General features: G+C 30.9%; 2 protein-coding genes and 1 long non-coding RNA gene across 3 annotated transcripts; all 3 read right to left on the bottom strand.

Moving 5' to 3' along the window:
• Positions 1–1,799: 1,799 nt before the first annotated feature.
• Positions 1,800–3,492, bottom strand: LOC112743422 (F-box/kelch-repeat protein At3g06240-like). The gene is made up of 2 exons (XM_072234609.1): positions 2,343–3,492; positions 1,800–2,105 (listed from the first exon to the last, which is right to left on the bottom strand). The coding sequence occupies exons 1-2, from the start codon at positions 3,490–3,492 to the stop codon at positions 2,083–2,085; spliced, it is 1,173 nt and encodes a 390-aa protein (XP_072090710.1). The 3' UTR covers positions 1,800–2,082.
• Positions 3,493–4,955: 1,463 nt separating this feature from the next.
• On the bottom strand, positions 4,956–7,041 carry LOC140184000 (uncharacterized). Its single transcript, XR_011880645.1, has 2 exons — positions 6,591–7,041; positions 4,956–5,116 (listed from the first exon to the last, which is right to left on the bottom strand). It is a non-coding gene; the product is annotated as an uncharacterized lncRNA (long non-coding RNA).
• Positions 7,042–10,084: 3,043 nt separating this feature from the next.
• On the bottom strand, positions 10,085–11,967 carry LOC112744761 (F-box protein CPR1-like). Its single transcript, XM_072234711.1, has 2 exons — positions 10,726–11,967; positions 10,085–10,483 (listed from the first exon to the last, which is right to left on the bottom strand). The coding sequence occupies exons 1-2, from the start codon at positions 11,924–11,926 to the stop codon at positions 10,461–10,463; spliced, it is 1,224 nt and encodes a 407-aa protein (XP_072090812.1). The 5' UTR covers positions 11,927–11,967; the 3' UTR covers positions 10,085–10,460.
• Positions 11,968–21,271: the final 9,304 nt, after the last annotated feature.

The raw sequence follows: 21,271 nt of genomic DNA on the forward strand, positions 1-21,271 counted from the left end.
GTACATAAATCAAAGGGGTGAAATATTGGTAAGGTTGTAAGTTAGGACATTCAATCATATGATTCAATTTGATGTGATGCTCTTTCTACTTGAGACTTGTGTACAGTATAAGACTAGACCAGCTTTTCTTATATGGCACTAAGTAATGTTCCAAGCTGGAATAACCTAATAAGCTATATGAATATTACATCAAAGTAAGTAATTTGGGATTTGTAATGCAAGCTATCATAACATTTAAGAGAAATAGCAGAAAATGGGAGGTATAAGATTAAGAACTTACTTCCATTGTAACGGTGAACTCCAACCTTTGGCCAACATAGCATAGTATTCAATCTCTGACTTCTTCAATGGCAGGCAGTTGTTGCCAATGATGATCAATTTTCCTACAAACAATAAAATTTTCACAGATTATTTCAAAATTCACAATCATATTTTAACTATTTTAAGCGAAACTCATTCTTGTTCATGATGGTAAATGGAAATGGGCTTCAATTCAAGTTAAATTTGACATAGAATTATTCCATACATATATAGCTAGGATTTTGGCCTCATAAATTCCCGGATGCCCAAACATTAACCATGCACCTTTATGCATTTAGCTTTGGAATAAAGTTGGAATGGTTTAATGGTTAGCTCACTAGTTCGTTTAAGCAAATGGCCAAGAATCGAATTCCGTTTGTATATGTAACAACCTGTTAGCTAGCGGCAAATTCTTAAATAGAGTTCACTAATCCTCAATTTTGCCTTCTATGGGTAGCAACTAGCAATTCATTGGCCATCAACAGATTTTATCAGTCATATGTTGATTATTTGTATGACAGTCAGATAAATCTTATGAGTTATTTCATTGTGATGTACCTAATAATATTACAAAGGATACACATTAACCAAAAATTATTTAAGGTATTGCCAAAGCTAATATCTTAACTGAAAGTATACAATCAATAAGAAAAAGTATATTTATGTATAGCACTCAGCACAATAACGAAGCATACCTCACCACAATACTAGATTGTAGGAAGCAAGACAGCTATTAATGATTACCCTAGCATTTGATACTTCAAGTTTCGCCATGAATAGTCAAAACTCACATCTGAATGCAACTTGATGCACAATGCATCTTGCTCAGTACTTTTACATTGATCACAACGTAATAAAACCAATGAGGAATAATGTAGTGCAAAGAATAGCAGAATAGGACCTATCCTTTTAAAACGTGTTTAAGTAGTTTCAGTAACACCTCTACTATATATCCTTAATTAAGCAGTAAGTTTAATGTAAGAATTTTCATAACAATAAGATTTAATAATCTATGGTTTTAAACAAATCAAATTGAATGTTAGATAACTTAAATTTTTCATGAGCAGTGGATTGATTTTCATGTTGTTAAGTTTTCCTGAGAAAATGATTGGATACTTAAGAAACATCATATGGATTAAGGAATGTGGTAGAGTAGAGTCCAAGATGAATTCACTTTTCCATATCTGAGTTCTATTATCACCAAAACTGTAGTTTATGAAATACAAGGCTAGGCACCCTCCTAGTATCACGATTCATGAGATTGGTCCATATTCTTCTCCTTCTTGTTCTTCATTGGGACAATGAAATCAAGAAAGGTCAATTTCATCATAGTATCGTCATGAAATATTTCGTTTAGATCAGAGCAGTAGCAAGCTTCTGCAGGGTCCTTGATGAAGACGAATGAAGGGGTGAGTGCTGAGGAGAAATTTTACAAGAGATTCATTTGACAAATTCACTAGACTCCACACCTAGCATCTCAAGTTTGCAGGAGAAACGTATTATCCCCAAAAGAATCTACAATTAAAACTTCTAGGATTGGATTCATAAGGTTTTGACATGATAAAAGAAAAGTACATTATGCAATCTGCAAAATAAAGCATCTAAAGTTTTACATAACCAACTAAGAAATAAAACATCTAAATTTTTGCATAACCAACTAAACTTCATTTGCACTTTTCAAATGTTCTTCTTCCCCATGTGTCAAGCTCTTCACTTGTATGTTGGCTCCTAATTCTCTTTCTTTGTCTGATGCTAACCTTTAGCAACACCAGGTTGTTCAAATTATTCATGGTGAACTTGATGGCCTGCAAAAAAAAAAAAGCTCAGGTAAAAGACAAAGTTTTAGACATGAAAATAATCTAAACTTCAAAACTGCACCACAAGCCCGGACTACAGGAAGCAAGACAGTGATCAATGATTCCCAAGCATTGATAAATTCAAATTTCAGCATCCAGAAACAAAAGTCACATTTGATTGGAACTTGATGCAAAATGCAATGAAAACTAACAGGTCGTGCAAAGCATAGGAAAATGGTTACATACGGATTTCCTTCTTCATCTTGTTCTTGTTATCCTTATCCTTAATGACACTAGGGAGTGGCAAGAGACTCTCTGTATACACAATAATGGGTTTACGTCTGGGATGCTGACAACACAGATCTTTAAAATGCTTGAGCAGGTCTCCTCTCACATTATATATGAAGTACCCTGTTTTACCACATGAAGTATAACCTCTTCCAATAATATCCTTATTACTAGATAAGCACAGAGGCCGGAAGTACTTGCAAGGAATCTGATAGAGAGTCCAAGATGAGTGCACTTTATATTCTTTCATCACCCATATGTCAGTGTTATAGCAATCATCCTTGCAAGAATACAAGGATAGGCAGCCTCCGAGTAGGGCAAGACTTGTATAGGAGCTTGACAGTTGTTCCGGCGCAGATATAGTTGAAAAAGTCATTTCCATGAGATCAAAGATAATAATAGCATCCCTGTAATCTCTAAGATCGAAAGGCACCCAATGAACAGCGCCATTAAAGAACAACCCACCAGAATGCCAGCAAAGAAAACCCAAGCGATTGGGGACTGCAGCATCAATATTAATCCATGAATTGGTTCTCAAGGAAAAGCAATACAAATGATATTGTCCTTTGCAATCGCTCCAAGCTACAAGAAGTAAGTAATCATCCTGTGATGCATCATAACCAAATCCATGCAGATACACACGGTAGGCAATCCTGCCATAGCCAGGGGGTTTACTACGATGAACAATATGAGAGTAGGATATTCTTTTGCTGGATCCAGTGAGTGGGTTCCATACCACAAGAAAATGTGGGTGTCGATGTAAGAGAATAAAGCCTCTGCAGGATCCCACGACCACAAAATAAGAAGGTGGTTTCTTCTGGAAAGGGGGACACACCTCTTTTTGTGATGCATCATTGTCGTCTATGTAAACCAAGTCAGCCACAATGTCGGTTTTCATGAAAAAGCATGCGTTGGTGGCAGCCGGAGAGTGGTGAAAATGCAATTCCACAAAGTCAGGATCAGAAATGAGAGAGCACCAGAGCTTGGAAACACACCTGAGGCGAGCGAGATGTCTGATCGGCACCCGCAAAAGGATTATGTGAATCAGGTCAAGAGGGAGGATGTCGTGAATACTCTTGCTCTTGTCATTCTGATTCTTCTTTTCCATGCTCGATTCCTCGTTTGCTTTGTTCACCGTGTGCTTTAGTATCTTTGGTGGAAGAAAGGTTTTCTTTTGTTATCACATAAGTGGCGTAACTAGTTGAAATCTGTGTTTAAAAGAATATTTAGGATTTTATTTATGATGTGTTAGGTTAAGAAGATTTAAATTTTAAATTTTTATTTATTTATTTTGTTTTTTATATTTTTTTAAATTTAAAAATAATAAATATATTTAACTGTCTTTATTTTAGTTTTTTAAATTAATGTTCAAAAAAATTGAATAAATAATAATATTTAAAGAATATTTAGTTATATTGTTCTGAATTTTACAAAAGTAAATTATATAAGTCCTATTTTTAAGAATTTATTTTAAAAAGGGTATAAAATAGTAAAGTTAAATTTATTTAGTATTTTTATTTAGTTCATTAACAAATCACTCTAAATTAAACTTTTTAATTCAATATATTTTTTACTCTCACATTCTAATTATTTATTCAATATTTTCTACTTTTATCTTTTACAAAAAAATACTGTGCAATTAACATCAAAATATTTATACTATAATAAATTAATCAAATAAAAATATTCAAATAAACAATTTTTTTTAACCAATTCCTGAACAATCATAGTTTATTTTCTCTCTTTTTTTTTGTTTTTTTAAAAGTCTTTTGTTTTAGTATATTTTGTAATAAAAAACTATGTTACATTTTTCATTTTAAATTTTTGTGGTTTGATATACAAGGTGATTAAGTATTAATTTATTTTTGTCTAAGTCAGCCATAATTTACTAGAGAACAAATTAAAACCAACCGAGTTAACAACATGATTAAAAAGAAAAGTGTATATTTTGTGTATGTAATTGATAAAATAAAATATCTTTAAATTTTACATAAATAATTTTACTTGGACATTCACTATCTCATCTTTAGTCATTAACAGCCAAATAAAAAAATATAAAAGCAAGCAAATTAAATAATTTTCTCTATTATGATACTTAGATAGAGGTATAGAAAAAACAGAAAAAATAATAAGAGACACAACAAGACTGATATTAGTATCCACAACATAGTTTACAATATAAAATTTGTAACAATTTTAAAAGTTCTAAAAATATATACTCAAGATAGTTAAATTTTTATATTTTATGTGCACATATTTGAGCCCTAAATACACATTTGAAAACCTACATCATAAAAAAATTTATTACATTTAAAAACTAATATCATAGAGAATATATAAAAATTAACAATTTCATCTAAATATTTTGTCATTATTGTAACATCCTTACTATCAGAATGTCACGCTTCCGGTTGCGTCACTCTGATATCGAAAAGTATTACGACGACTTCCGTATACATAATAATAAAATAGGAGCATTTGACTCGAAACCGTATCACTGTTTTCTTTAAAAATACGAAAATACTTTTTCATGAAAACAAACAAGCATATACATATATACAAAACTTCTTACTCAAGCAACTTATTATATATATATGTCATTACAGTCACGAATCATATTCCTCTTACAAGAATTTAATAATAAAGGCGAGGAAAATCTATTACATATAAATACAAACAGAAACAACATATCTAAGTACTTAACAAAAATTCCGCAAGCTTATTCACCCGTCCTGAAAAGATAAAATTGTAGGGAGTGACAACCTAATCACATGGTCTTACACTCTTACCACGAATTTTCAGAATTGTCAAAAGAAGATATTTAGAAAGAAAACTGTTTTTAAGTACAGTGCTCATTGCTTGTCATATGAAACTTTTGAAAATCAACTATTAACTTGCAAAAATCTAAAACTTTTTTAAAGAAATCAGTTAATTATCCAAAATCCAAAGCCTTTCTTTTCTTAGAAGAAGATCTTAAAAGTTTCTTAAACTGTATGAATGACGACCAGCCTGTTTCAAGTATAGGTTCATTAAGTTTATGTTAAACAGCTTGATTTTTCATACTTAACTAAACCTCAATCAGAAACCAATCACGTAATTAATTAACACTATCATTAATTTTGCACCAATACTCAATCTCAAAAGTACCACACCAGAACAAACACAGGCAAAACAGATAAGGAAAATACAGGTATAGATAGCAGATACAGCAAGTAGCTTAGATAGCAGTTAATAATAGTTAAGCAGTTAGGCAAACCAAGACAAATTCAAACCCAAATAAAGCATGCAAATGCATATGATGAATGTTTGTCCTACAGCCAACCCGTCATGTCCGGTAGCTAACTCGGACGTTGTCCTCTTGAAAACAGGTGAGTGGTACACCACCACGATTCCCACTGACATTTTCAATTGGAAAACAACAAACTCGTGGGCGGTAAACCACCACGATCCCCACGCACAACAATCTTTACCCGGAGCAAGTGGACAATACCACCGCGTCTTAACCGGTCACATATATCTCAATCAAATTCAAATTCATGTTCAAATCCATTTTCAATATCATTCAACAATCAGACTTTAAAATCAATCCTCATCATCCTTCATTCCTTAATATCACACCTCCCATTACATTTATCAATAATTCATATCAAAATATAATTCATTCTTTTCTAAATAAAACAAACTCAAAACGTAATTATTTTCTTAATAACTCAAAATCAAATCATGTAATCCTTAAAATCCAAATCTTTCTAAATAACCACTTCAAACGAAACTTTCAATTTTTTAAAAAAATTTCGACAACATCTTTAAAATTCGGACTTTGCCACCCTTCAAGGATCCCATCCAAAACATTTCTCAAACTCTTTTAAAATCATTTTCAAAATTAGACCAATTCCATTATCTCAAACCATTTTCAATTCTAAAAAAATCATTTTCGATAAATCAACAAAATCAATTCCAATGTCGATTCATTTTCAATATCAAATTAACTCCAAAACCAAGAAAACCGCTTTTCATAATAATCAATCAAATCAACTTTCCAAATTCATTTTTACCAGCAACCACACACCACTCAAACAATAAATAATTCAATCCAATAAACAACCACATCCATAAGACTCACATAATCACATTAATATATTTTTCATATTAATATCTATTTATAACAATTCTGTAATATAAAATAAATTTTAAAAAAATCCCTACCGTCCCAACAGCTATACAGCTGGTCAAAAATCCTTTTCCTTGGCCCCAACTGCGGCAGCTGCAACCACCACAGCTTCATTCCACTCCCACGACAACCACAGCAACTCTAATCGTTGCATGCAACCTGGAAAACTCAACCCTATCGCAAAAATGCCGCAAATTTCTCAACCGCAAATTCTGCAAATTCCAATGATGGCGGAACCACCTAGCGACCCCTTATCTCTCCACGCGCATTCTGTTTCACTCCCGGCGACGGCGTGCAGGCGACGGCGACAGATCTGACGGCGACGAGAGTCACAGCGATGCAAAACAGAGGCACGAACAGTGGCGATGGTGGCTGGGCTTGACGGCGACACAGAGTGACGGCGACGATCCTTCGCGCGGCGGCTCTGGGCAGAACGGCACGTCTTCTTCCTCTCCCACTAGCTTAGTTCACTGTTTTCATTTAATTGCAAATTTCATTTCGCCACATTGGGTTAATCAAAGCATTTTCTCTCATTTTATTGTTTAGGACAGACTTTGCTCTTTGTATCAAAAGGTTACTTTATTTGTATCTATTATCTAATTACTCGAGAAAATATTATCAGTGCCCTATATCAACAAGAATCTTGATATTTATTGCCTCCCTATATTGCTGTTTCTAAAACAAGTAAATTCATCCAAGTTATGATTACTGTCATGTCCTATACCACCAAATAAGAAACTACCGTTAACTTGCTTCATCCATCATCTAAAAAATAATTAGCATCCAGCATGGCTAATTTTTTTATATTAATTAAATATATGTGTAATACATTATTATTGAAAGATTAGGTGTTTTTTTTATATGGTGTTTTATTCAAATCGGACAGTCCGATTTGTTTAAAAAAAAAAATAAACTACAAATCAGAGGGTCCAATTTGTATTTTTTTTTTTTTTTTAAATAAAAATCGGACGGTCCGATTTCAAACATTAAAATTTTTTTATTTTCGAAATCACAAATCGGACCATCCGATTTGTGATTGTTTGTTTAAAAAAAAAAAATAATACAAACAAATGGGTGCCTCCCATTTGTATATCCCATAGTAGTGTGAAACACACCTCCCTTCATAGCTTCTTGTTATACACCTCTCTCTCTCTCTCATACATGAAAAATAATAAACGCATACAGCATAGTCATAACTATAACATGTTATTATACACTATAGCTAGATGCCTAGATGGAACCTTAAATACTAACTAGGTAATGAATCCAAGATTGCTTAATCTTGGCGCATAAAATCAGTTAGAAAATGACATATTCACAAAATTATTGTCTGAATTAAGCCATCACAATCACAAAACTTCATGGCCTGCATAGAACACAAAGAAGATCATCCATCATATCATAATGTGATCAAAATTAACATAAATAAAATGTTACTAGTAAAGCATAAGAGAATACAATGCTCATATCCTTTTCCCTCTGCCCCTTAAGAGTCATTAGGAAGGGGCAACAGATTTTCAACCTAAACAAACCAGCCATATGACAAAGAACATAAATCAAAGGGGTGAAATATTGGTAAGGTTGTATGTTAGGACATTCAATCATAGGATTCAATTTGATGCGATACTCTTTCTACTTGAGACTTGTGTATAGTATAAGACTAGACCAGCTTTTTTTACATGGCACTAAGTAATGTTTCAAGCTGGAATAACCTAATAAGCTATATGAACTTTTCCTTACATCAAAGTAAGTAAGTTGGGACTTGTAATGCAAGCTATCATAACATTTAAGAGAAACAGCAGAAGATGGGAGGTATAAGATTAAGAACTTACTTCCATAGTTCCATTGTTTTGGCCAACATAGTATAGTATTCAATCTCTTGACTTCTTCAATAGTAGGAGTGAACGCGGATCAGATCGGATTGGATATAACCAAAATCTCGATCCGATCCGCACTAGAACCATAGGATCGGATCGAATCTAATATTCGCAATTTTTTAAACTTGGATCCGATCCGCACATTTACGGATCGGATATTGGATATCGAATATATCCGCAAAACACAAAAATATTTTAAAAAGCTTATTTTTATTAAAAAAATAGTAATAAAATTCATATTTTCTACTTTTTTAAATATGTTTACTCTTAAAATAATATTAAACATACTTTTCTTAAATAATAAAATTAAAATAATATAACATATATGATAATTATTAGTTGAAATAAAACATAAGAATTTTAATTATTTATTTATTTATTTTTGTGGATCCGCGGATATGCTAATCAGATAGGCGGATACCTACATAAAATCCGCAATTCAATCCTATACATGTGCTGATCCGATCCGATAGCCTTGCGGATCAAATCCATATCCACAATTTTCAGATTGGATTCGAATAACCGCAGATATGCACATCGGATCCGATCCATAAACACCTCTACTCAATGCGCGGGCAGTTGTTGCCAATGATGATCAATTTCTCTACAAACAATAAAATTTTCACAATCATATTTTAACTATTTTAAACAAAACTCATTCTTGTTCATGATGGTAAATGGAAATGGGCTTCAATTCAAGTTAAATTTGACATAGAATTATTCCATACATATATAGCCAGGTTTTTGGCCTCATCAATTCCCGGACTCTCAAACATTAACCATGCACTTTCATGAATTTAGCTTTTGAATAAAGTTAGAGTAGTTTGGTGGTTAGCTCACTAGTCCGTTGAAATAAATGGCCAAGATTCGAATCCCGCCTTATACATGTAACAACCTGATAGCTAGCGACAAATTCACTAGTCCTCAATTTTGCTTTGTATGGGTAGCAATTAATTGGCCAGTAACAAATTTTTTCAGACACATATTGATTACTTGTATGACATTAAGATAAATCTTATGAGTCTTATTTCATTGTGATATACCTAATAATATTACAAAGGATACACATCAATTAAAAATTATTTAAGGTGTTGCCAAAGCTAACATCTTAACTGAAAGTATACAATCAATAAGAAAAAATATATTTATGTATAGCACTCAGCACAATAACGAAGCATACCTCACCACAATATTAGATTGTAGGAAGCAAGACTGCTATGAATGATTCCCCTAGCATTTGATACATCAAGTTTCACCATGAATAGTCAAAACTCAAATCTGAATCCAACTTGATGCACAATGCATCTTGCTCAGTACTTTTACATTGATCACAAAGTAATAAAACCAATGAGGAATAATGTAGTGCAAAGAATAGCAGAATAGGACCTATCCTTTTAAAACGTGTTTAAGTTGTTTCAGTAACACCTCTACTATATATTCCTTAATTAAGCAGTAAGTTTAATATAAGAATTTTCATAACAATAAGAATTAATAATCTATGGTTTTAAACCAATCAAATTTAATGTTAGATGACTTGAATTTTTCATGAGTAGTGGATTGATTTTCATGTTGTTAAGTTTTCCGGAGAATATGATTGGATACTTGCAACAAACATCATATGGATTAAGGAATGTCATTGCTCGATAAAACAGCCATAAACAGAAATTTTATAAGAGATTCATTTGACAAATTCACTAGACTCCACACCTAACATCTCAAGTTTGCAGGAGAAACGTATTATCTCCAAAAGAATCTACAATTAAAACTTCTAGGATTGGATTCATAAGGTTTTGACATGATAAAAGAAAAGTACATTATGTAATATGCAAAATAAAGCATCTAAAGTTTTACTGTTTTACATAACCAACTAAGAAATAAAACATCTAAAGTTTTGCATAACCAACTAAACTTCATTTGCACTTTCAAATGTTCTTCTTCCCCATGTGTCAAGCTCTTCACTTGTATGTTGGCTCCTAATTCTCTTTTTTTGTTTGATGCTAACCTTTAGCAACATCAGGTTGTTCAAAACTATTCATGGTGAACTTGATGGCCTGCAAAAAAAAAGGCCTCAGGTAAAAGAGTTTTAGACATGAAAATAATATAAACTTCAAAAATGCACCACAAGCCCGGACTACAGAAAGGAAGCAAGACGGTGATCAATGATTCCAAAGCATTGATAAATTCAAATTTCATCATCCAGAAACAAAAGTCACATTTGATTGGAACTTATGCAAAATGCAATGAAAACTAACAGGAATAGCTTCGTTCAAAGCATAGGAGAATGGTTACATACCAATTTCCTTCTTCATCTTCTTCTTGTTATCCTTATCCTTAATGTCACCAGGGAGTGGTAAGAGACTCTCTGTATACACTGTATTGCGTTCACGGCAGGGAAGCTGGCAATACAGACTTTTAAAATGGTTGAGCAGGTCTCCTCTGACATTATATATGAAGTACCCTGTTTTACCATAGCAAGTATAACCTCCTCCAATAATATCCCTATTACTAGATAAGCACAGAGGCCGGAAGTCCATGCAAGGAATCTGATAGAAAGTCCAGGATGAGTGCACTTTATATTCTTTCATCACCCATATATCAGTGTTACAGCTACCATGATTGTGATAATACAAGGCTAGGCAGCCTCCGAGTAGGGCAAGACTTGGATAGGAGTATGACAGTTGTTCGGGTGCAGATATTCTTGAAAAAGTCATTTCCTTGAGATCAAAGATAACAATAGCATCTCTATAATCTTTAAGATCGCAAGGCACCCAATGAAAAGCGTCATTAAAGAACAACCCACGAGAATGATAGCAATAAAAACCCACAAGTTTGGGGACTGCAGCATCAAGATTAATCCATGAATTGGTTCTCAAGGAAAAGCAATCCAAATGATATTGTCCTTCACAATCGCACCAAGCTACAAGAAGTAAGTAATCATTCTGCGATGAATCATAACCAAATCCATGCAGTTGCACACCGTAGGGAATCCTAGGGCCAGGGGGCTTACTACGATGAACAATATGAGAGTAGGATATTCTTTTACTGGATCCAGTGAGTGGGTTCCATACCACAAGAAAATGTGGGTGTCGATGCAAGAGAATAAAGCCTCTGCAGGATCCCAAGACCACAAAACCAGAACGTGCTTTCTTCTTGAAAGGGGGACACACCTCTTTTTGTGATGCACCATTTTCGTCTAAATAAACCAAGTAAGCCATAGTGTCGTTTTTCATGAAGAAGCATGCGTTGGTGGCCGTAGGAGAGTGGTGAAAATGCAATTCCGCAAAGTCAGGATCAGAAATCAGTGAGCACCACACCTTGGAAACGCACCTGAGGCGAGCGAGATGTCTAATCGGCACCAGCAGTAGGATTCTGTGAATGAGGTCAAGAGGGAGGATGTCGTGAATACTCTTGCTCTTGTGATTCATCTTGTTCACAGCGTGCTTCAGCCTCTTCTTTTTATCCACACTTGAATTGTTGAGCTTTTTGCAATTCATATACCAATTCACTCAACTCCGGTTCCTGGGACTTGAAATTACCCTGAGAACCTAAACTAAAAGGGGAAGGGTTAGTTTTGGATTGGCTATTGAAAAAAAAAATAGGATTAATCTCTACTTACAAGTGTTTTAAGCTTACAAGCTTTATAAGTATGAAGAAAAACGAAATCCACTTTTAAATCAATTCAAATCAATTAACACGCAAATATATAACTTCAATTTTTTAAAAAATATATAACGCAATTGATTACAGAAATACACCAAACGATTACAGAAAAGATTATAGAAATACACCCAAACGATTTAAGAAATACACCCAAAACATAGGGGAGACAGTATATTTTTTTTTTAAATCTTTTAATATTTTGCTGGTTAAGGATGAGGCACATGGCAGAGACAATCTAGAAAACAAAAAACTAGAAGAACAATAAAACAGTACCTTGAATAATGTTTCTTGGTTTTTTCTGGTGATTTTTTATGGAGATTTGTATCGTTTCTTCTTGATTTCTTCTACTTTTCGCGAAGAGTTGGAACGTGTCTTTTATTTCGAATGTCCCTTGAATCTTGACGGTTTGCGTTTTGACTGAGGAAGAAGAGGAAGAGTGCGGCATAATGAACGCGTGCGTTGGACGCTCGATTTTAAAGAAGTGCTGCGCGTGTTTTTTTTTTAACTTGGACCAACTTGTATAACTTGTAAGCCAAAAAGGCTTATATGTGTAAAAAGACCATGTGCTCGTGCTTGCAGCTTTCAAAAGATTTGGGTACTTTTAAAAGTACGAAAGAGCTTTTCAAAATTTAAAAGTCTAATATAACCTCATATGTTAACTAATTTTCAAGTTTAATACTTATATTTACGTCTATTATAGTATTTTTAAATTTTAAAAGCTATTAATTGATGTTACTTGTGTTTATTAAAAGCTATCTTTTAAAAGTTAACTTTTATAAATTACTTTTGAAAAGTAAAAACTTTACCAAACTAAGCCTAAATATGTCCATAAAATATCGGATATTTTTATTCCAAAAAAATTTTAATAGGTAGGTTTCTAAATTTAAAAGTACTACTTATTTTTTAATATTTAATATTTGGTCGACTTTTAAATTTAATAATATATTATTTTAACTTTTTAATTAATTATGTCTTCTATTTTTAAAGATTTATTATTATTTAATTAATTTAAATATCTATTTTTATAATAATAGTTGTTTAAAAAATTAAAAAAATTATTTATTTGTTATTTTCTCTCTTTTTTAATACACCATCATCACACCATAAGTACAGGTACTGAATCTCTTTCTCTTTTAACACATCTAAAATTTATAACAATATATAATGCCAATACATGAGTTTGGTGTACAAAATTTTTTTCAGTATTATCCTTTTTAATTAACTTCTTCACTTACCCTTCTCCATTTACCCTCAGTTATTCAGCTCTAAAAAATTTTCACTAATTTTTCCGTTTCTCTCTTCTCATCTCATCTCTTACTAGTATTGTTGAATACAGATAAATTTTTTTTATTTTATTTGTTTTTAATACATTTTATCTTTTCTTAAAGATATCACAAACAAAAATAGACACATACCCAGGATTACTTACCTTCAATATTTTACTTGAGGTACCATATCTAAATTAATTCTTATAAATTATAAATAATAATATTTTCGTTTAGATCTATGTTTTGGTTATTACTATTATATTTTTTTATTTTTAATAACTATGATTTATATAAGAAATTATTTCATTTTTGGTAGAATTTAAAAATACATTAATCTCATACCAATAATATATTTGCTTTTTAAACATTTAGATACTCATGATAACAGTGTAATTAGTCCAAATTCAAGTAATAGATGAAACGGTTATAACATTAGTCGGTATAAAATTATCATTTTTTAAAAGCTTTAACTCATACTTAGTAAACTTTCAATTATTTATAATATAATATGTTACATATATCTATAATACAGTGTATTCTGATTGATAATTGTTCACTTAAAAAATTTACGCTATTAATTTAATATTTGAATTTTTTTTATTATGGTACTATTGTAATGTACTCTAAATTTTTATTATGTATTTATAAATTTAATGAAAATCATTCTTAGAAGAAATATTAATCTTATTTCTTAATTTTTTTTTGTCCAGATAATATTAAATTATTTATATTAAAAGATTTAGATAATTCAAAAAATATTATTTATATATTAATAATCTGTTTGTTAGATACTTAAGTATTAGAATTAGTCCAAATAATATACCAAATGATGATAATATTGCTTAGTTATATATATATATATATCATTAGTTTGTTAATTTTATATTTTGAATTATTTTTCATATTGTACTAGGTTAATGTATTCTAATTTTTTATTGTATATTTATAATTTTAAAAATAAGCATTCTTAGAAGAAATATTAATTTTATTTCTTAATTTTTTTTACTCTGACAAAATTAAATAATTTATATTAAAATATTTAGATAACTCCAAAATTATTATTCATATTATAACAAAATAACAATATACAAAGGGATATGAGAATTTGATGTTTAATTTTTTTTACTATTCAGTGAGTTCTGTATGGTAGTTGTATAAAATATTTATTTTTTTTTGGTGACTGTATAAAATATTTATTTAAAAATATTAATAATTTTTACTTAATTTATATGGTAAATAATAATGTTTTATGTAATTTTATTTTATTTAATATATGATAAATTTATATTCGAATTTTCTTTTATTTTTTTCGACATTGTGGAATGAAATAGTCTCATTGTATCATTGACAACTTTGATTTCTATCGTAATAACTATTTTTTCTACTAATTTTTATTTACTATTTTTTATTTCTGTCATAATAACTATTTTTTATTTTAATAATAATTGTTCCATGGAGAGGAGTGTATCTAAATTAATAGAGTAAAAAATTAAAGAAAGGTTACACATGATTTTTTTTTTTTTAGAACTATTACCGAAATACAAATGAAAATGAGATAGAGAATATGAGTTGTCGTTCACAATGGAAGTGGTTTCTTTATGAACGCATGTACGGGAGAAGTTCTATCATAAAAGATAATATTAAAATTTAAATTTAGATACTAAAACTTTGAAGTGAATCATACTCAGTAAATTATGTGCAATTATTCTCATGTACAATAGTAGCTATTTTATAAAATATTTATTTATTTATTTTTAAAAATAAATTTTTTTCATTCTAAAAGTATTGGTATTTTTTATTTAATTTATAGTGCAAATAATATTTTATTTTATCTTATTTAATACCTAATAAATCTAGATTCAAATTTTCTTTTTTTTTGGTTGAATTGAAATAATGCTATTATATGATTGATAATTTTAATTTTTGTCATAATAACTTTTTTTTTCCTATTATAATGTTACGGATTAAATATTTTTTAATTTAATTTATACTGTAAATAATAATATTTTATTTCATTAGTTACCTGATAAATTAAAAGAGGTATACGAGCTTGATGTCCAATTATTTTTTTTTATTTTCTCCCATCACTATAACCCAAAACAAGAGATGCACTTATTATTATTTCTATTGTAGAGTTATTGTTATTTTTACTATCTCATATATATTGCTTCGTACTCTTTTATTATATTATTATTGTTATCTTTTTTTTCATTTTTATTCTCACTCTTTCTTGTATTTTTTTTTCATTTATATAGACATAGATATTTATTATAAAAATAAAATTTTTACAATCAATAAAAGGTAAAGGTATATCTTAGTTGGGATGTATCATTATTTAATGCTAAAATAATATACAAAATACTATTGAAATATATTGTGATATATATATACTATAAATGATAAGAAGAAAGATTCCAACCGTAACAAAATATATGAAAAGATGATCAATTAATTATATCAATGAGACTAATATATAATAAATTAAGTATTACTATATTAATGACGTGACAATGGCATGATACCTATAATAAAGAATCAATTATTCAATCTAATTGAATAATCTTGAATTGTTTATATAATTATTTTTATGGTCAATAACTGACAATTTTTCAAGATTCAAAAAATTATTGATAATAAGATGTGTGATGAATTACGAAAAAAAAATTTTAGATACACAATTTTTATATTTTCCTATTTTATTTATTAATTATTTTTATAGTTTGATATTTAAAAACGAAAAAAATAAGCATTCTCATTTCTTTTGTTTTTTCACTGGAAAAATGAAGGCTTCTTTAGATTCAAATCCATATTTTGGCCTACCACTTAAAAAAATTAAGACAAATATAAATATCCATGACATTTAAGCAAAATTATATTTTGTAAATAACTAACATCCATCTTGGTTTATATATACTCTTTTTGAAGTAGACTAATATTATTATCATTATTTTTTGAACTATGTTTTTTCTGATAATATATATATATATATATATATATATATATATATATATATATATATATATATAGATATCTTTATTGTGTGTTTTTATAATTTAACATTTTAAAAATATTTTATAATAATTTTAAAGTAAAAAATGATATAAATAAGATATCATTAATATTAAAATAATAAAAAATACTTATCTAATAAATTTGAAGAGTGAATAATATACTAAAAAAAAATTATTTAAAAAACAATAAAAAAGCGGCTGAATAAGCACCATAATACCTGTTGAAAATGCCCGCAATACATCGAAATTTATATCATATGATTTGTTTACAATTCTAAATTTATAAGATTACACATCCAAAATTATAAGATTACACAACTAAAATCACAAGATTACATACCAAATAATTGATAGACAACAAAAATCATCAATAAGAACGAATAAATTCTCAACACTTACAAGAACAATAATACTTTCATATCTAATTTTTGAAAAATTAGAAATGGCACAGCAAAAACACAACTACATCCAATATTAACATGAATAACATGAACACATCTAAAATTAGATCATTACACATCCAAATTACACTAATATTTTAAATCTGAAATCAACAAAGAAGTAAAAATTAGAGTTTAAAACATCCACATTACATGTAGTGCATGTTTGGGCGCCATTATTTTGTTAAAAAAAGATTTTTTTCAATAAAAAAGATCTTTTTTTATTTTTTAACGTGTTTGACAAATTTCTAGTAGTAAAAGTAAAAACACTAGTAAAATAAAATAAAAAAATCTTTTTTGAGAAGCTGTAATTTACATCTTTTTTTAAAAGATCTTTTTTTCTTAAAAAAAGATGTTTTTCGTGCATGTTTGGGCGCCATTATTTTGTTAAAAAAAGATCTTTTTTCAATGAAAAAATATCTTTTTTTTATTTTTTAACGTGTTTGGCAAATTTCTAGTAGTAAAAGTAAAAGCACTAGTAAAAAAAAAAAATCTTTTTTGAGAAGCTGTAATTTACATCTTTTTTTAAAAGATCTTTTTTTCTTTAAAAAAAGATGTTTTTTATGTAATAAATAAACAAAAAAGTACTTTTATATTGTTATACCCAAACATAATTGATTGATAAAAAAATCTTTTTACATGAGATATCCAAACATAAAATTACTTTTACTTTTCTATAAGATCTTTTAAAAAAAGATAATTCGAAAAAAGATCTTTTTTTTAAAAGCTCACTCAAACAAGTCCTTATTTTACAAAACCTCCAATCATACATAGTTGTGCAAGCAGACTTACTTTAGACGGAGAAGAATCTCGACGGTGAAAGAGACCCAAAACGAAAGAGGCGTGCGGGGGAGCTGGGTCGCCAATGTAGCTGTGCATCGCAGATGGAGAAGTTCTTCGCAGGGGAGGGGGAGCTCGTCGCGGGAGGAGGTTCGCGGTGTAGGGGAAGACGAACGCGGCGAAGAGAGGAGCTCTGGGTTTTTTAGTTTTTACAGAGAAAAGGTTTTTTTTTAGTTACCACAGAGAAAAGGTGACTAGTTGAAATATGTATTTAAAAGAATATTTAGGATTTTATTTATGATGTGTTAGTATTAAGAATGTTTAAATTTAAAATTTCAAGTTGATGGAAGAGGATTGAATCTTGTTAGTTGGAAGGTACTGGTTACTCCAAAAAAATATGGAGGTTTAGGGATTAGAGATCCTTATTGTGTAAATATTGCTCTTCTTGGGAAGCTAGTTTGGACTTTCTTCCAGCAGCCAAACAAGCTATGGGTCCAATTGTTGGATGCCAAATACCGATCATCTCTATATGACTGTTTTAGTTATCCTAAGAACAAGGACTCTCCCATTTGGAGGTGTCTTTGCAAGGCTTGGGAAGTGTTGAAGGATGGGTTTGCTTGGAGTATTGGAGATTTGAACCAGAATTTTTGGTTTTCTAGCTGGAGGAAAGAAGGACGGTTATCTAATGAGATCGATTATGTTCACATTTCTGATTCGAATCTCCGGATACAGGATATTTGGTCGGTTGGTAGGTGGCATTTGGATACTCTTTATTCTCCTTTATCTCAAAATCTGAAAGATAATATTCTTTCTTACAATCCAGATGAACAAGCAGGTCCGGAAGTGGGTTGGTATTGGAGTGGGTATGCTGCCAAAGTCTATAACTCTCGCAATGGTTACTTGTGGTTGTGTAAGCAGCTGTTTGGTTGGGAGGAGCGGGAGAATTGGCTTTGGCTTTGGCGCCAGCTTGTTCCGGAAAAGCATAAATTTTTGGCTTGGTTGTGTCTTAAGGAGGCTCTTCCTACTGCAAGTTTTCGCTTTAGAAGAGGGATGTCGTCGTCGGATAAGTGTCCAAGATGTCTTTCTAGCCAGGAATCGGTTTTACATTGTATTCGGGATTGTCCCAAAGCTCAGCTTGTCTGGCATAGGTTGGATATTTCTTGTCATCCTTTGGATTTGAAGAACTGGTTCTTGTATCATAGCAGAGAGCATCCGTTCAAGTTCTTTTCGGGACTTTGGTGGATATGGCGAGCAAGGAATAATGACATCTTTAATCCCGATTAAACTTGGCCTCCGGAAAAAGTGATTTGTCTGGCATTAACTTCAGAAAAAGAGCTTAGGAATATCTTTGAATTACAACGTATGTCCCTTACCTCTACACTAAATGGTTTTTGGAATCCCCCATCCATTGGTACTTTTAAGATTAATTGTGATGCTAGTTATTTTGGTTCGGTGATAGTGTTGGTTTTGCTTGTGTTATTAGAGATTGTAATGGGAGCTGGCAAAGGGGGTGTTTGGGAATGATTGAGAGTAATAGTATTCTTCAAGGAGAATTGTTTGCTATTTGGAGAGGATATCTCTTAGCTTGGGATGTGGGTCAACGAGATGTTATTTGTGAGACGGATTGTGTGGAAGCATTTAATCTTGTTACTCAAGATGGTTTTGGGTTTATTGATCCACTGGTGCTCAAAATAAGAGATATCATGCATTGAAATTGGCGGGTTGACTTTCGTTTGATTATGAGAGATGCAAACACGGTGGCAGATACTATGGCAAAGATGGCGATGAAGTTACAACTTTCGCATGTGGAGCTTCTTTCACCTTGGGAGGAGTTTAAGAGTAGTCTTAAACGGGACTGTCCCTCTATTTAGGCAGTTCCTTGTTTTGTTTGTTTTGTTTTTCTTTGTTTAATTTATTTCAGTCACCAAAAAAATTTAAAATTTTAATTTTAATTTGGTTATTCTGTTTTTTTATATTTGTTTTTAAATTAAAAAAAGACAATAAATGTATTTTTTTGGTGACTACAATAAATGAATTTGGATGTGTTTGTTTTAATTTTTTTAAATTAATGTTAAAAAAATTGAATAAATAACAATATTTAAAGAATACTTATTTACATTGTTATGAATTTTACAAAAATAAAACATATAAGTCCTATTTTTAAGAATTTATTTTGAAAAGTGTATAAATTAATAAAGTTAGATTTATTTAGTATTCCTATTTAGTTCAATAATAAATCTCTCTAAATTAAACTATTTTATTCAATATATTTTTTACTCTCACATTCTAATTATTTATTCAATATTTTCTACTTTTATCTTTTACAAAATATTGTGCAATTAACATCAAAATATTTATACTATAAAAAATTAATCAAATAAAAATATTCGAATAAACAATTTTTTTAATCAATTCCTAAACGGCCATAGTTTTATTTTCTTTCTTGTTTTTGTTTTTTTTTAAATCTTTTGTTTTGGTATATTTTATATGCAAAAAATTACCTTAAAAAACTATGGAGTAAAAGACAAATAGGTCCCTAACCTTTTAAAACGCGGACATTTTCGTCCCTTAAGATTGGAAAATACATTTTGATCCCCCACGTTTTAAAACGGCCGACAATTATACCCCTCCGTCCGTTTTGGGCCAAAAACGGCAACGGAACCAGTTGACATGGAGGGGGTAGAGAATGACGTGTCCATTACGCTTGCTGAAGTGGATTTGGATGAATTATTAGTGGACAAATTCGTCCCTTAAGTGCAAAACGACGCCGTTTCCACCATCCCCCATATTTGAAGCTTCGCAATCCCCATAACACCCAAGAGTGACTCCACATATTACAGAAAACCCTATCAGAACACGAACGCCCTTCTCTCTCCAAAAAAAGAACGACTTCCTACAGTTGAAAGGGGTGGTGTGGTCAGTCGACGTGGTTGTTGTTGAAGGTTATGGCAAGCTTTGCGTGGAGAGGAAGCTACCATCATCTACAGAGGTAAGGGTGACAATGAAGAGTATGTATGTTGTTTAACTGAGAATGCATGGGGTTAGGATATGGGGTGACTGCATGTTTTTTTTTTTTTTTTTGGTAAAAGAATGAGGAAAAGCTATGTGAAGTTAACTGATTTCGAAATTCTGATTAGGTAGGGTTTAATCTCTGATTTATGTACTTGTGGATAATGTAGATGGATGATATGTATGTGGTACCTGTTTTTCACCACGGAGGCCGTTTTGGTAGAAAACCCTGTGGAACTCTTGAGTATATTGGTGGAAAAGTTAAAAAATTTTCGAAGATGGACTTAGACTTCGTGAATTTTGGAGATTTGGTGACATTGTTCAAGGGTTTAGGGTATGCATCATATAGGGCAGTGTATTGGTTTGACCCAACTAGCAGTGATCTTGAGGCTGGACTGCACATTCTGAGAGGAGATGCAGGCATCAATGAACTTCGAGAGAATAAGATGAAGAATTTAACCACGGATGAATTCTACATATACTTCGACCATCCCGTTGATGAGCCACAGATAGTGGAAGAAGGGGCTGCGGCAGAAGCAGGGGTGGAAGAGTTTGATGACCCTATTGATGTGGACAGCATCATGAGAAAGCTCCAATCATCACCATCCATAGAAGCTGATGGGCAAGAAAGTGAAGAGGATGAAATGTATAAACCTCCTCAAACTGACTCG

The sequence above is a fragment of the Arachis hypogaea genome, chromosome 4 (assembly GCF_003086295.3).
Source record: "Arachis hypogaea cultivar Tifrunner chromosome 4, arahy.Tifrunner.gnm2.J5K5, whole genome shotgun sequence".
Classification (NCBI taxonomy): domain Eukaryota; kingdom Viridiplantae; phylum Streptophyta; class Magnoliopsida; order Fabales; family Fabaceae; genus Arachis; species Arachis hypogaea.

Excerpts from the sequence above, each read along its gene's own strand:
- LOC112743422 (XM_072234609.1), bottom strand. The coding sequence starts at position 3,492 with ATGGAAAAGAAGAATCAGAATGACAAGAGCAAGAGTATTCACGACATC. Across the intron at positions 2,106-2,342 it reads CAAGATGAAGAAGGAAATCC|GCCATCAAGTTCACCATGAA; the intron begins GTATGTAACCAT and ends TTTTTTTTGCAG.
- LOC112744761 (XM_072234711.1), bottom strand. The coding sequence starts at position 11,926 with ATGAATTGCAAAAAGCTCAACAATTCAAGTGTGGATAAAAAGAAGAGG. Across the intron at positions 10,484-10,725 it reads GAAGATGAAGAAGGAAATTG|GCCATCAAGTTCACCATGAA; the intron begins GTATGTAACCAT and ends TTTTTTTTGCAG.